The 17,134-nt window shown below is 38.3% G+C and overlaps 1 protein-coding gene across 1 annotated transcript; it reads left to right on the forward strand.

Annotated features, from left to right (window-relative positions):
* Positions 1–7,204: 7,204 nt before the first annotated feature.
* Positions 7,205–13,793, forward strand: LOC134678737 (probable cytochrome P450 303a1). The gene is made up of 5 exons (XM_063537417.1): positions 7,205–7,211; positions 10,728–11,610; positions 12,136–12,313; positions 12,988–13,105; positions 13,429–13,793. Exons 2-5 carry the CDS (start codon positions 10,728–10,730, stop codon positions 13,774–13,776), a joined length of 1,527 nt encoding a protein of 508 aa, XP_063393487.1. The 5' UTR covers positions 7,205–7,211; the 3' UTR covers positions 13,777–13,793.
* Positions 13,794–17,134: the final 3,341 nt, after the last annotated feature.

Raw genomic sequence — 17,134 nt, forward strand, 5'->3', positions numbered from 1 at the left:
CGTTTTATAAATAAACCATACCATGTTGGTTCGGAACCGGGCATTGTTACTTGCACTGCCAGTGGGCCTTCTTAGTCATAGTACAAGTTCAAGAATAACAGAAAATATTACCGGGCCTTATTACCTTTTATCATGAATTAATTTCATCTTCAATTTAAAATGGTCTATAGTAAAATTAGGCCTACATGAGTCATGGAAAAACAAATTGTTTTTTATTTAGAAAGTACCTATATGTTGTTCATAATCTTCAGTAAGCTGACCTCTAAGAGTCTATCTATTATAATTAATGTAGATTGACAGTTTACTTAGCAAATTGTATTTTTACCTTTAGGTTTTATGTCGGAAATATCTCACCCAATTTGTACTGAATAACGGCTCGATTCGGGAAATGAATTAGAAACTCACTAGATATGAAATAGTAAAGATATGTGACGTTCCACTGCAAAAGGTACCTTATGGTGGCTGGCGCCGCGATTCGAGAAATGAATTAGAGATTCACTAGATATGAAATAGTGAAGATATGTGACGTTCCACGGGAAAAGGTACCTTATGGCGGTTGGCGCTTACGCATAGCGCAGCAATAATATTGGAGCGGCGTTAATAATAGCGTAAGCGCCAACCACCATAAGGTACCTTTTTCCGTGGGACGTCACATATCTTTACTATATCGTATCTAGTTAGTCTCTAATTCATTTTCCGAATCGCGCCGTAAGACATAAGACCTCATAAATATAAACGTTCACTGAAACAAACCAAAGGCATTTCTGATAATTTTAACTGAGTTATCGTTTTGCAACGAATATCAATGAAATAAAAGCACGTTGTTATTTGATAGATACATTTATATAAACATCGTCACATGAAACCAATATAGGTACTCGTAAACCAGACCATTGCGATGGAAATATCATTCTTTCAACTGATAATATAGCCACAAAAACTCGCTGAGACTGCAGGTCGAGTCTTGATTTCAATTTCTTTATGATATATCATTAAATTAACTTTCAAAGCACGTGATAGCTCTCAGAATAGCAACAAAACTGGTTGAAACTAAGAATTTTATTGCTAATATTATGTGAACAACATTGCTTCGTCTTCATAAATAAAATTTTAATAATTTATATTGTTTACGTTAAAATGTGAAGAAATTTGTTGATAAATTGTCTATCTAGTATATTGACATTATGTCATATATGTTTTTAAAATGACGTAATATGAATGCCAGCACAATGAAAATTTATTCCAATAAGATAAAACAAATCTTCAAACTTTTTTCATTTTTAGTGAATTAGGAAGAAACTAATTACACTGATTTGGTTGTGTTCGGATATTTTTTAAATAATTTGTTATATTTTAGTATTATGTAAGTAAGTTTAAGTATTATGACTTATGAATAAAAACAAATCAAAATTTTAATGACTCTGGATCTCCGTGTGACATTATTCATTTACCCTATTTATTTTGAACACAGTTTTTCACTGGTATCATCATTCGTATACGGACATGAATTTCTGTCAATATATATGCCAAATTGAACTGTCAACTTGGGAAGAGCAAGTACGCGTCCGCTTCCAACGGCCCACAGCGGGCATCTGACGAGAAGGAGAATTTGACAGATATGGCGGATGTATGGAAATTTTACGAAAGTTTACGTTTACGATTGAATTTCTCTGTATCCTTTAAGAGGAAAAATAGGAAAAGCCTGATTCGTTGTAGTCCAGTTATCTGGCTTTCGAAATCACTCGATTTTATAACATGAGCATCGATTTTTTTATACAAATTTTACTAAACACTGACACTCGTTCATCACGTTTTAGGTACAACTTTGCATGAGTGTATTTATTATATTGTAAAAGATTTCAAATTTTCAAGGGTGATTCGTTGTAAACACACTCTTTGGGATAATAATGATATTTATTATAAATTTTTTTATCAAGAGATGTGGACGCTAGCGACTAAACGGTGACTGCCTTTTTCGCTGATTTTGCTCGATGCAGTCTTAATAACTAAAGATATAAAAATTGTCTAGTTTACGCGAAAATAGTAGGTAACTAAACATAAATCTTTATTAGTTACAGTAGTATCATCTTTTAACATCTGGGGGCACGGAAGTGCCCCCGCCAAGACGAGCAAAGCGCAAGGGCACTATCTACCTTTTCTCGAAGCGCTTCGTCGTTTTTTGGAACCCTCATAACTTGGGGTTGGATTATACCAGATAAACAAAGTTCTCGGACTTATTAAGCATATCAATTGCATAGCTCTTATACTTTAGATTTTTTTCATATCTAAAAACTTTGATTTCGGCACTGACTCACTCACTTGATGATCATCAATACCGGGTACTTCCTGAAGTCCTCTAAGAAGCTGAAATTTGGTATGTAAGATAGTTTTAGTACACAAACAACAAATAAATTCAAAAACTTGAAATTTTTTATCCCTAAGGGGATGAAGAGGGGGTTTAATTTTATATGGGGAATCAATAATCGCTGAACCGATTTAGTTGAAATTTGGTATGTAGATAGGTATTGTTATGGGGAAGGATATAGAATAGATTTCAACCTCAAAGTTTACCCTTACGGGGTAAAGGCAGATTTCAACCCCAAAGTTTACCCTTACGGAGTGAAGGGTTTATATGGGGAATCAGTAAGAAGTACATTGTTTAACAGATGCTCCCAGATACTTATTTCAGGATTTTTAATAGTAAATCACCCCAACCCTTTAAATTAGGGGATGGAAGATTGTCATAAGCAACATACAAAAAGAAGTGAAATCCCACCAAAAACATTTTGATGTAAAATGTTGCCCAAACGAAACCATAAGGCTCGCACTGTCAAAAAGCTATCAGATCTCTTGCCAAGCTTCTAACTCTACAAGCCCTCTAACTTTACTAGCTCTACACCAAAAGTATGTGGCTTGGCCGTTTCGTTTCTACAAGAACTATTGTATGTAAGTATAATACAAAAACCTCCCAAATGCGAGTCGGACTCGCGTTCCAAGGGTTCCGTACATTACACAATTTTTAACAATATATTTTTTTTAGAGAAAAGTGAGTAAAATGTCTTTAAAAAACCCGTAGGGATCGGAAAACTAGGTACTTAAGTCCGACTCGCGCTTGACTGCACATTTCTAATAGGTTTTCCTGTCATCTATAGGCAAAAAGCTAATATGTGTTTTTTTTTCATTTTTTAGACCCAGTAGTTTCGGAGATAAGGGGGGGGATGGTCATTTTTTGTATTTTCTTAAATAACTTCTAAACTATTTATATTAAAATTATGAAAAAATATATCTAAGATTCTCACAATGAGCCCCTTCATTTGATATATAACAACATTTGAATTTCTGTTATTTACTTTACATGTATGGCCTTGGGTTATGGACTTACATGTGTATACCAAATTTCAACTTATTGGTGCAGTAGTTTCGGAGCAAATAGGCTGTGACAGACGGACAGCCAGACACACGAGTGATCCTATAAGGGTTCAGTATTTTTCCTTTTGAGGTACGGAACCCTAAAAATAATGAATTAGATAAATTTTTCACCTTACGCCCATGTGGCGGTAGCGAAACAGCCAAGCCACATATTTTGATTAAGGTGTAGAGTTAGTGAAGTTAGGGCTTGTAGAGTTTGAAGCTTGGCTCGACAAGAGATCTGACAACTTTTAGACAGTGCGAGTCTTATGGTTTCGTCTTGGCAACAATTTACATGAAAATGTCTTTGGTGGGATAATTTTTTACAGTATAAATATTTATTCGTAACAGTAAGTATTATCTTTTAACATAATTTTTACAGTACATCTGGTGCTACATTACGACACCGGTGCTATAATAAGCACATTAAAACACTCCCTTTGGCCGTGTTTTAAAATTCGTCACTCGTTGCAAAATATCTATTTTTCGCACTTCTATCGTAAATACCTACCTATGTATTAACAAAAAAAAGTCACTTGTAAATAGTACAAGGCAGTACCTTTAAAAAGTATAAGTGCCTCAATGTTATTAGACTTTTTGATTCTTTAAAACGTCTTTAGGTCAATAAAGGAAGTGAAACATTATTAGAGTTAGACCAAGAAAAGTCTGCAGCAATTTTGACAGCCCATGCAGTGCAAGTGTTATTTATAAGTCATAATTTCATAGAAGTTTCTTCAAATCGACCTTATTAATAAGAGATTAAAAATATTCAAAATTTACTTAAAATATTTTAATCTAATATTTCATCTCATACGTTCAATAAGGCCCGGGACTGGACCTTTTTACCTGCACTGACAGTGGGCCTTCTAAGCAACAAGTAGAAATTCAGAATAATTGGCAATAATAGGGAGCAACTGCTACTTTTGAATGCTGGGCCTTGTTACCCGCCGGGCCTCATATGCCTGCACCTCACCTACCTTATTTATTTGTTTTACAAGGGGAAAAGTTGTTGATTAACCGCTCGTGCATTTTTTTATTAAATAGGAGGCAAACGAGCAGACGGATCACCTGGTGGTTAGCGATTACCGCCGGCCATGGACATCCGCAACACCAGAAGGGTTGCAAGCGCGTTGCCGACCTTTAAGATGGGGGTCTTTGAAGGTTTGAAGGTCGTATCGGACAGTTCATACCACAGTTTGGCTGTGCGAGGCAGGAAATACATTTACAAATTCAAACATTCTAAAATTGAACTACGAGCGTAGCGAGTGGTTCGTAAAGTTGAACCTTGTGCGTAGTGAAGGTTTCAAGGGACGAATGTTAAATAAAATTTTCACCACATCAGCTCGTAAAGGCCCTCTTGATTGTTCGAAACGGATAAGAAAAGTGGCATTTAATTTGATGCAAATTTTGAGTTGTTTCCGTAGGTAAATAGGATCAGTTGGTTGGTAATATTGACGTTAAAATGATAAATATTGAATAACGTTAGTTTGAAATTGATTTTATGATAAAGTAAATATTATCGGAGATGATCGCTCTTAAAAAATATATGTCGCTAGTCATTTATAACCTAAAAGCGCCATATTACGCAAAATTATATTGAAATGACACCTGTGTATTGAATTTGAAGAATACTTTAACAAGGGTAGTTATCTGTATGACAATGCATCTAAAATAATTTTCAAATGTATCTATTATTTCTATACTTAACACGATAACGAATTCTACGTAAACAAAACCGCGGGCAATCCATAGTACATATAGAAATAAATAAGGGAAGGTAAGTTTCCATTAGTGTACTGTGTAAAATAGCTATTTACCATTGATAATAATTTTATAAACGCTTTGCGTATTTTTAAGGGCACCGCGCTAACCGCTAGCCCGCGACCGTCGATCGCTGCCTCCTGCCACGGCGCACAGCGCGGCGCGCGAAAACGCCGCGCGTTTGATATGTAACTTAATATAAGCTCGGAATGCATACTTACGTATCAGTATTTAGTGTCGCCGTGATTTTATATTTCTAATCTTTTGTGTGAGAAGTAAGATCTTTATTACGACCGTGTAATATTAACTCTACAAACTTTAATTCAATATTGGCTATACTGCTTAACCAGAAATCAATATCTAGACAAGCACATTGTCTACATTTCTAACTTTTTACATGTATACTAAGTTGATACATAATATCGTAATTTTGCAATATCAGCGACTCTAATTCTGTATTTGCATAATAATTCGTGTTTTTACGTTCACCAGAAAGCAGCTGTTCCAGATTTCTAAAAACCGAATATTGTGAATAAATTAAAGTGTTATTGAATATGTTAAAATTTTTTGTAACTTTAATTTTATATTTACATAGTTATTTAGCAAAAATTGAAATATTTAAATATGGCCGAACGCTCCACCTAAAATTTTCTAACTTTTTACATGAATGTTATTTAACATGCTTACAATAACATATCAAAAAAGAAAAAACTTTAATGTTATCAAAACCCATTTTTGTTCCACCGCTGGTCTATATTACTGAATAGCTTAATTTTCAAGGTGTTGAAGGAAAGTTGGAATAGTTTGTGAAATTTTGTGATAAGTAGCTGGTTTTCATGATAATGGGATTTTCCCCGCGAGTTCGTAGGTATGCGTGGTACCTCCTATTAGTAATAATTAGTGTAGCTTGTTCTTTATACAATCTGCCTTTTATTGATTCCCCATACCAACTTCCATCCCTTTTATCATGTCCTAAATGTAGATGTAACATGGAGGAGGCCTTGGTCCAAAAATGGACAAACCCACATCAAAATACTATCTACTAGTAAAACTTAGTTTTAATTTCTTTTCTTTGTAACTTTATTTCAAAATAATACATAAAACTTTAAATTTTTAATGTAACATTTATATTTGGAAAATAAAAGGCTTTTTCACCGCACCAGCTTGGAAAGGCTTACTTTGCACTTCAAAGCAAAGTTGAATTTTATTTACATGTGAGGCAAAGTAATCAAATACAGATTTTAAGTTGTGTTTTTCTTATGTTTGTTGGTAGAATTGACTTTTAAGTGATGATTTTGGATGATAAATATTTAATAACATTCATTTGTATTTGATTTTGTTTGATATTTTACATTTAATATAATTGCTCCGGGTTGATGTGGTGAAAAATTTTGTGTTTCACTCGGGGGCAAATTTTGTTTAACTCTCGTGCTTTGAAACCCTCTCAACGCTCAAGATTCCATTTTTTGGACCACTCGTTACGCTCGTGGTTATAAGTAATCAAGAATTGCCCCGATATATATAAATGATCAAGAATTGCTTGTATTTATTTAAAGGTATTACATTCATTTTATTTAAGTATCGATCGACTCTTACTGACTTACAATTGCCCAAAATTTTCACATGATATTTCTCGTATAAGTAGTTCGTTTTTTTTAGCATTAGAAAAACGGTAAAAAATCCTGACATGTCTATTTGTTGATAAACACTTTTTTTGAAAAATAAGTCACGGCAAATATGTAACAATTATGAATCATATACTCCCCGAAATATATATATATATATAAACAAAATCGGTAATGAACATTATACTCCATCCATGTAAGCATACTGGGCTATAACCGCGAAAATCGAAGTTCGTCAATTGCGGGCGTTTTTGTCTGTCACTCTAATTACTTCTTAATGAGAGTAAAAGAGAAAGATCCCCACAATTTGCGAATTTCGGTCTTCGCGGTAGGCCGCCTGTTTACTGGCGGGGGCTAGCATAAGACGCGGTCGCTTCCGGACTCCCCGCAGTGAAAGCCGGCCTGCGCGTGCGCAAGGTAATTGCAAACTTACTTTAAACGCCATTTTAGCTCTGTGACACTTAGGCCCACTTGCACCATTCCACTTACCCGGGGTTAAGCGATTAAACCGTTAACCCAGTGTCAAATTGTACAGGTAACCATGGTAACTCCAGATTTAACTGGTTAACCCCGGGTTAGTTTTAATGGTGCAAGTGGGCCTTAGATAAGCTTAAAATGGGACGAATTCACGTGACCGCTTCTCCCTATAACTACGTCCGCCCAATGTACTAAAAAAAGGACAGTTTTGTTCTCTTTTTCGGGATTCCGGGGCAGTTGTGACACAATAAAGCGTTCTTTATTAAGAACATTGGGCAGGACGAGGATACACGGAGTCATTTTCCTCTCTGGATATTAACATTACAGAAAATGTTTTTAAGCATTTTAATGTATAGTTAGTAACCACAACTGGCAATGCCCCTTTGTTTGATTTTCTTTTCGATTTTTTTAAGGCCCACTTGCACCATTCCACTAACCCGGGGTTAAGCGGTTAAACTGTTAACCTAGTGTCAAATTGTATGGCCAACCATGGCAACTCCTTGATTAACCGGTTAACCCCGGGTTAGTGGAATGGTGCAAGTGGGCCTAATAAGAGTTATCTTTTAAACATTTGTATGGAATTTGTTTTTCGGAACAAGCGAAGCAAAGTTGTTGTTTACGTCCTCGTGCTAATATTAATACCCGAGCACGTGAAATATCCCAAAAAGTGTTCTAAAAGTGGAATTTTGAGGGGTTTCCTGGCCCAATGGTTGAATAAACTTTGCTACCGAGTGAACAAAACAACAACAACGCGAGGAAAATACGAACTTTAATATACAAATATCAAATCCAAACGAACGCAATAAAAAAATATATATTACTCTCGCTGGGTGGTTGGATCAAGGGTCAGATGCAGAAGGCGGTAATTTTTGACACGGCGCGTATAGTACCTACGTCGGTTCCTCACTCTGCGGCCCTGACCACCGGCAGCTTGGGCCCTGCCCCGCAAGGTTTTTTATAATGTGTTCATATGTATTTATTATTGTTTTTTATGTGCTTTTGTATTTTACTTTTATATTCATGTTATAAACAACCTAACTTAAGACGAAAAATACGAGTAAATAATTTAAAATGCTTTGCGATTTATTCATAATCCACCGCTTGCGAGTGTTCCAGCTGAGCGTTTTCCAAAAATAAAAAACTTACATTCCATTAATGTCTTCAAATGATTGACTTCTTGGGCTCATTTTACTCGGAATCATTTGTACATTCACGCCTCATACATGAAAAATGTGTCCAAAGTTTTGTATGAAAAATCTGGAAAGGAGATCTTGGGACGCATTTTTTCTTGTAAATATGAGGCGTGAATGTACAAATGATTCTGAGTAAAATGAGTCCAAGAAGTCAATATTCTGAAGACATTAATGAAATGTACCTCCTTAAATTTTTTTTTGGAAAACGCTCAGTTAGATTATAAAAAACAAGTCGTCTATTTGTATATGTATACATATACATACTTACATTATAAACATTATTTTCCATAATATAAATATCCAGAGGGGAAATTGGGACTTCGTAGAACCGGTCCCCTCCTTTCCTCTCTCACATTCGGTGGCAGCGCGAGCTACGCGCTACCAGCGTAGTCGATAACACGGGAAAATCCGTATGTAGCGAAAAGCGCTTATGAACAGACAACCCGACTAGCGGGTGGCAGTGAACGTGTAACTTACAAGGCTCCTCTACATGATGGGCCAGCGCCGGCCACTCCAAGGGACGCAGCCATGCGGTAGAATGATATAGCAATATCTTTGCTCCCTCTAACAAATATCACTTGCTCTCTTGGAGTGGCCGGCGCTGGGCCATCGTGTAAAGGAGCCACCAATACTTAAATCAAACATTCGATCCCAGGCCCACCAAGCCGTCAAGTATAACCGTGTATAAGCGTGTATTGGGGCGCGACGGGTAACGTAATCTACCGCATAACGTCCGCATGACGTTTATACACGCCCCAGCGGACGCCTGGTATGAGCCCTGACCACTTTGTGTACAATCACGTGAAATTTGTATGAAAATAGCGACCCACCTTCGCATGAGCTACACAAAACCTTAACAATATACTCCTAAACCTTCTTCAAGAATCGCTCTATTGATAGGTGAAAACCGCATGAAAATCCGTTCAGTCGTTTTCGAGTTTATCGCGAACATACATACCTACGCACAATCACGCGACGGGGGACTTTGTTAAGGTGTTGTGATAGTGATACCTAAAATAGGATGAACAAGAAAATTCTGTGCAAAACTAGATATTAATAAGTAGGTATAGAAGACTGAACTTGGGTTACAATAATGTCCTTTGGGTGCCTTGACTGTGTGCTGGCAGGTTGAAGCTTGGGGCCAAATTCGACACGTACAACTGTCAGATTTCGCATCCACGTCAAATCAACAGTTGATTTTATTGCATACTGAGTGTTGATTCCATCAACGGTGGATAATATCATTTGGTACAACCAAAACCATCCAAAACTCAACTCTAAACTAAGGGTGGTTCGGTTTGGTTTGCTTGTCACCCTAACTGTGGATTGTTAATGTCAAATTTTGACATTGTACGTATTCGAGGACTTATGATTTTTCCCACATCAACGGGAGATCAACACGATACGTCAAACGTCGCTTGTCGAATAGGGGTCTTGGTGAAATTGACTTACCTACTTATTATTTTCTCTTTATTTGTTAGCATGTTTATAATATGAATATAAAAGTAAAAATACAAAAACAAATACAAAATACATATAAGCACATTATTATAAAAAACCAAACCTAGGGTGCCTCCGGCGGCGGGGCAGGGCCGCAGAGAGAGGAACCGGCCCTTCTGCATCTGACCCTTTGTCCAGCCATCTAGCGAGTCTCTCAAGGTGTTAAATATTTTTTTTTCTGAAACATGCAATTAAATATTGATATTATGTTCCTTATTTAGCGCGCTAGACTCTCTAGTTTTAAGTCCTAAGTCTTAACGATTTCGATGACATTTACTATATGGGGGTTTTCGGGTGCGATAAATCGATCTAGCCAAGTCTTATCTCTGGCAAAACGCGCATTTCTGAGTTGTTATATGTTTTCCGAGCGAAGCTCGGTCTCCCAGATATTGATATTTAAATAATACCATAATATGATAAACAGTCACATAATAAAAACTCTAATTTTCTTATCCACGTGATTGCCGCCATACATGATGCGGGGAATAATGGGAATACACAGCTTTCCCTTTTCCATGACATTATGGAATTGTATTTTGTCTCTAGAGTCCGGCTAAACTAACTTTGCACCGACTTGAATAGACCAAAGTGAGGGAGTGTTATTCAATCGTCATATTTTCATAGAAGTTTGACATTGATGATGACTTTGATGACATTACTGGGGTAATCATCTCATCGCAAATGACACTATATCTGATTGGCGAAGTACCTATTTTTTATATTATTTCACTGATTAAAACTATTTTGCTATTTTTTGTTACAGATGTGGTTAACCGTGCTAATCGTCGTATTAGCATTATGCCTGTTCCTGTACCTGGATACGGTTAAACCAAAAAACTTCCCACCAGGCCCGAAATGGATCCCGATCTTCGGCAGCGCCCTAGAAATATACCGGATGCGCCAAAAAACAGGGTATCTTTACAAAGTCTTCAAGCAGATATCTGAAATGTACTGTAAAGACAGTCCTCTACTAGGACTTAAAATAGGCGTGGATAGGATCATAATGGTGAACGGGTTAGATGCTCACAAGGAAATGATGTTCAACGAGGATTGCGACGGAAGACCTAACACCATCTTCTACACGACAAGAACTTGGGGCCTGAGGAGAGGCGTTCTTCTATCAGACGGAGAACTCTGGAAGGAACAGAGGAGATTCCTCTTGAAACATTTGAAAGAATACGGCTTTGGCCGGAAAGGAATGGCAGATATAGCCAGCTTTGAAGCTGCGCACATGGTTAAGGATGTTCGTGCGCTTATTAAAAGTAATAAAGAAGGAGGGGTTATACACATGCATAACTTCTTTAACGTGTATATTTTGAACACCCTCTGGTCTATGCTTGCTGGATTGAGATACGAACCGACTGATCCACAGATGATAGTCCTACAGAAGCTGTTATCTGATCTTTTCAGCACCATTGACATGGTGGGGACAGTTTTCAGTCATTTCCCAATTCTTAGCGTGTTTGCTCCTTCAATGTCTGGGTATAAAAGCTTTGTGAAAACTCACGAGAGGATCTGGAAGTTTCTGAGAGAGGAGCTGGAAAGGCATAAGCAGGATTTTGATCCTGAGAAGCCGGATAAGGATTTTATGGATGTTTATATCAGAGTGCTGAGGTCTAAGGAGGTTCCCAACACGTATTCCGAAGGTTAGTACTTTAAAAACATGTACACTATACACCACCCGTGCAAATTTTAACGTAGTACTAGTAGGGATTCAATGTAAGCCCTCGGCGTAATTATGTCATTTTGCTCTTTGACACAGTCTACTAATTAACCCGTAATTCTGTAACGTTCATAATACTAAACATAACCTTTGACTGACGCTCAACTTACTTACTATATTTTTCTTAACCAGAATCATTACTAGAATTGAGGAAGTTTGAACTCTCGAACATCCGTATCATAGACTGGGAATCTTCTAGACGGAGTTTAGAGCAATTATTTCATGAAACCGTGGCTGCCATAAATACTGGGGTGCGGGGCGCGAGGTGAACGAGGTACCGTGCCGTAATTGGTCCGTTCAAAGACACGGACGTCACACAAAGGCACTTTTCAAAAATGGAGTATAACTACCGTATATTGTGGCAGAGGGAGGGGGGGAGGGGAATGTCTTGTCTATGTTTCGTATTTTCTTTAAAATTAAGGGTTAATATGTATTCTGATGTTCTCAGGTCAGCTGGTGGCTATATGCATGGACATGTTCATGGCTGGCACCGAGACGACCAGCAAAAGCATGAGCTTCGGCTTCAGCTACATGGTGCGGGACGTGGCGGTGCAGAGGAAGGCTCAGGAGGAGATCGACCGCGTCGTCGGCACCAGCCGGCCGCCGCATCTCGACGACAGGCCTAAGTATGAGCTACTTTCTGAGGCGTTAAAACATATGACATAAAAAAGAAATGCTCCTTAACTCTTATAATAAAAAAAAAACCGAAACAAATGAAACGAAGGGACATACCTAGCTGTGATTAATAAGTACACATCAAATTACGTAAAAATATTTTCTGTCAATACCCAGGGAGGAAAGAAGGGACTACATTTGTCAGACGAAGCGGTAGTCCCCTTACGTCTTACTTACTTACTTGGCTGACGCGATGACCCAAAATGAGTCTTGGCCTCAAACACAAGAGCACGCCATTTTGCACAGTCCAGAGCGGGTTCACGCCAGCTTTCACTGACGTCGAGCTCACGGAGATTTTTTTGGTCCCTTACCGCATACGAAGCCATATATGGCGGATATGATATTTAACTCTATTGACAGCTATTAAAGTTCAAATTTCAAAAAATATTTTTATTACATGCAGTAAGGGGTTAATTAAGACTAGCGACCCGCCCCGGCTTCGCACGAGTTAACAAATTATACATCTAAACCTTCTTCAGGAATCACTCTATTGATAGGTGAAAACTGCATGAAAATCCATTCAGTGCATGGTTTTTAAGTTTATCGCGAACAAACATGCAAACACAGACAGACATGGCGGGGGACTTTGTTATATAAGGTGTAGTGATAGTGATATTTGTTACAGTATGCCGTACTGTGAAGCGATAGTTTACGAGAGCGTACGCCATTTCATGGGCCGCACGTTCAGCGTGCCTCACCGTACACTGCGAGATACCGTGCTCGCCGGCTACAACATACCTGGGGTAAGTTGTTAGGTATATGAAGCGATAGTTTACGATAGCGTACGCCATTTCATGGGCCGCACGTTCAGCGTGCCTCACCGTACACTGCGAGACACCGTGCTCGCCGGCTACGACTTACCTGGGGTAGGTAACTAGGTAATCACGTGTCACCAAATGATGCTAATGTTAATAACGGCCTCCTAGTCAATTGTGACCTGCCAAAAGCAAGAGGTCCCGAGTTCGAATCCTGGGAAGAGCATTTACTGTTGTATTTATCACAAATATTTATTCCTAAGTTAGGTATGGATATTTTCTATGCTTAAAAGCCTCAATTTTTATTCCAGGACACAATGGTAGTCGGCAACTTTACGAACATCCTAATGGACGAATCTCTGTTCCCCGACCCGCACTCCTTCAACCCGGACCGTTTCATCACCAACGGGAAAATCAACGTGCCCGAACAGTATTTCCCGTTTGGCCTGTCAAAACACCGTTGCATGGGAGAGGTGCTAGCCAAGTGCGAGATCTTCGTGCTGACTGCGACGTTGCTGCAGAACTACACCTTTCATCCGATAGAGGGCGAGATGCCGTCGCTGGAGCATATAGATGGCGCCACTCCTGCCGCGGCTCCGTATAACGCGAGAGCGGTTCCCAGGTCACACGTGGTAGAGAAATGGTGTAGAGAAGCATAAATGATATAGGTACAGCAGAGTTATTCAAAGCTGAAGAAAAAAATGGTATCGTCTTGGGTAGTCCCATTCGTTTTTCGTCAAGTTCTTAAATTAGTTATATTCTGCTTTCGTCACGCATTCTACATTGAAAGCCACCGACGATTGTGACGAATGTAGAATGGGTGACGAAAGCAGAATAGGACTAATTTGAGAACTTGACGAAAAACGAATGGGACGACCCAAGACGATACCAAAAAAATTGCTAACCTCTGCCCTAAGATGTTTGTAAAATCTTTTGTTTTTTTTTATTGACGCTTTTCGAGACCCTGTGACCTCGGAATCTAAAAGCTTCGTAATTACCTAGTGGGGCTGCTATCTATTTTATATAAATACTGCTGTACCTTACGGGTACTCGGGGGGAACCTAAAGAACCCATTCCTGTGGGTCATATAAACAAAAATAATAATTATTTAATTGGTTCTAATTCTAAAAATGATTAAGATATTAATATGGGCGAATACTTACTCGTACTATTATTTCAGATTTATTGACTGTATCGTACTTTAAACAATAAGTAAATTGAGAGAATAATTTTAAGTTCTAATCTAAATAATTAGCTATATATGTATATATAATAAATGCTGTTAATAAACTTGACCTTTTTTCTATTTTCTTTTAATTGTAGGATTTAAATTTTAACAAAACTACGTTTATTATGTGGAAAGTAATTTAGATAATTATCTGGTAGGTTCGTAGGCTACTGGCACCCGTTGCACGAAGCGGGTTAATGAAAAATTGTATGATGGCTCCTCTACACGATGGGCCAGCGCCTGGCCACACCAAAGGACGCATTTATGCGTTAGAGGGAGCAAGTGATATTGCTATCTCATTCTACCGCATGGCTGCGTCCCTTGGAGTGGCCGGCGTTGGCCCATCTTGTAGAGGAGCCATGAGCGTTGCTAACTGACGCGGACGCGTGCGACGGATTTAACCCCTCAATAGCGTGCCGCCCGCGTGCGTGTGAGGAAGCGCTGGTGGCCTAGTGACTAGAGCGTGCAACTTTCAATCCGGAGGTCGCGGGTTCAAACCCCGGCTCATACCAATTTAAGTCTCGTCTCAGAACCAATAAAATATCATTTGATATTTGCCAGTCGCTTTTCGGTGAAGGAATACATCGTGAGGAAACCGGACTAATCCCAATAAGGTCTAGTTTCCCCTCTGGGTTGGAAGGTCAGATGGCAGTCGCTTTCGTAAAAACTAGTACCTCAAATCATGGGATTAGTTGTCAAGCGGACCCCAGGCTCCCATGAACCGTGGCAAAATGCCGGGATATTGCGAGGAAGAAGAAGAAAGTCACCCGCGTGCGTGCGCCCGCTCCGTGTACAGTCAGCCAAGTAAGTGGTATACTTACCACTTTTCGACTCTATCATCTGATTGATAGAGTCGAAAAGTGGTAGACCACTTTTTTGGCTGACCGTACCAGCGCCAGTTAGTGGACGGTCGTAGATATAAAATATATAATGAAACAAAATCGTTTATCAATGCACAGATTTATTAAAAAGCATAATGAAACACCAATAAATTAAGTATCAATAACAACTAATGTTGTGACTTGGTTCCATCAAAACATTTAAAACTATGCCTATTTAATTGAAGGTCACAAAAACAAAACAAAAAATCATACATAATAAACTGCCCCCCCCCCCCTTATCTCTTCTTCAATCCCTTTTCTGATACACAATAGGTAGGAAAAACATTCTTTACATTTTGAACGAGTAACTACATGTGTTCAGTTATGGCTCCTCTACATGATGGGCCAGCGCCGGCCACTCCAAGGGACGCGGCCATGCGGTAGAAGGAGATAGCAATATCACTTGCTCCCTCTAACGCATAAATGCGTCCCTTGGAGTGGCCGGCATTGGCCCATCATGTAGAGGAGCCATTAGTTTTTTTATTCAACATGATTTGAATAAGTACGTATTAAATTTTAAATTGTTTAACACTACCATAACCCCGTAAGGCTCATTTTAGGACAAGAAAAGATTAAAGGATGGACCAAAAACGTATGATATTAAAAAAACCGGCCAAGTACGAGTCGGACTCGCGCACAAAGGGTTCCGTACCTTTACGCAAAAAACGGCAAAAAAATGGGAGCCCCACTTAAATATTTATTTTATTTTGGTTTTAGTATTTGTTCTTATAGCGGCAACAGAAATACATCATCTGTGAAAATGTCAACATAGCCTGGTGATAGACAGACGGACGGATGTTATGCGGTCACAACGGTGATTATTTGAAAATAATTCGAAAGATCGTTTTTAACTTGTCCTAAAATATTTAGCCATATTATTGAGTTTATGTCAGAAAATAATACTATAACAATACCTCTTTCTTACTCACTTACATAATATAATAACTATTTATATTCCATAATGCCTAATAAGAACTTTGGTTTATTGACAGACAAATAACAATTCAATTCTCATACTCTTAAAACATCACCCTGTGTCTAATATAAATATTTTACAATAATTAACAACACTTACAAAACTTAAGTACTATACGTTAAAGCAAGGACCCTAATCACGAAGAATTTCGTATTGACCCGTCTGTTTCTATTTCTATCGTACGCATATAATTTATAGGAACAGCCGGGTCAACGTATGACATTATCCGTGATTAGCGACCATTCTTTACTGACACAAGGCATTTTGCTCGTTTTAATTAAATTACAGACAATACTTGATTATTGTTAATGTTTGCGCGTTTAATTTGTGTAACATGCGTTCAGAAGTTTTATCGCGAAAGTCAAAATTCGTTATACGCTTCTCTCACGTCTATATTCGAGCGATAGAGAGACAAATAGACGAAGGAACGAATGAAGCGTCTAGCGTACGCCGCAAACGCGCACGCATGTTTGACAAGATCATGTACAGTCGCCATCAGATATATCGGAGCGGCCAAGGTGTTCACAATATCTAAACAAGCACTCTAACGCCTTGACAATAGAGGCGTGCTCAGATATTTGTGAGCACCTTGGCCGCTCCGATGTATCTGATGGCGACTGTACCTATACTGTACAATTGCCTTCATTATTATGCATCGAAGCGACTAAGTCTGATACTAGTAAAGCGAGGTTTAGACTAGCAACAAGTTGCATGCAATTTTCATTAAGTCGAGATATCTGATCAAACTTTTTAATACAGTGTATAGGCTAATCAAATTAGATAAAAAAATAGCAAGCTAGAAATTATTTTAACCTCCTGAGACCCAGAAGCAATTGTTTTGTTTTTGAAATTGGAACCCTTAGTTACACAATAAAAGTTCAAAATAGATTTTGGAATATGTACAAAAAATTGTACGCAGGGACTTAGTAGGT

This window comes from Cydia fagiglandana, chromosome Z (genome assembly GCF_963556715.1).
Source record: "Cydia fagiglandana chromosome Z, ilCydFagi1.1, whole genome shotgun sequence".
In the NCBI taxonomy this organism is placed as follows: Eukaryota; Metazoa; Arthropoda; class Insecta; order Lepidoptera; family Tortricidae; genus Cydia; species Cydia fagiglandana.

What these genes read in the sequence shown, in the direction of transcription:
- LOC134678737 (XM_063537417.1), top strand. Translation starts at nt 10,728, where the DNA reads ATGTGGTTAACCGTGCTAATCGTCGTATTAGCATTATGCCTGTTCCTG. An exon ending in CATCTCGACGACAGGCCTAA is followed by an intron (nt 12,314 to 12,987) that starts GTATGAGCTACT and finishes TATTTGTTACAG; the next exon opens with TATGCCGTACTGTGAAGCGA. An exon ending in CCGGCTACAACATACCTGGG is followed by an intron (nt 13,106 to 13,428) that starts GTAAGTTGTTAG and finishes TTTTTATTCCAG; the next exon opens with GACACAATGGTAGTCGGCAA.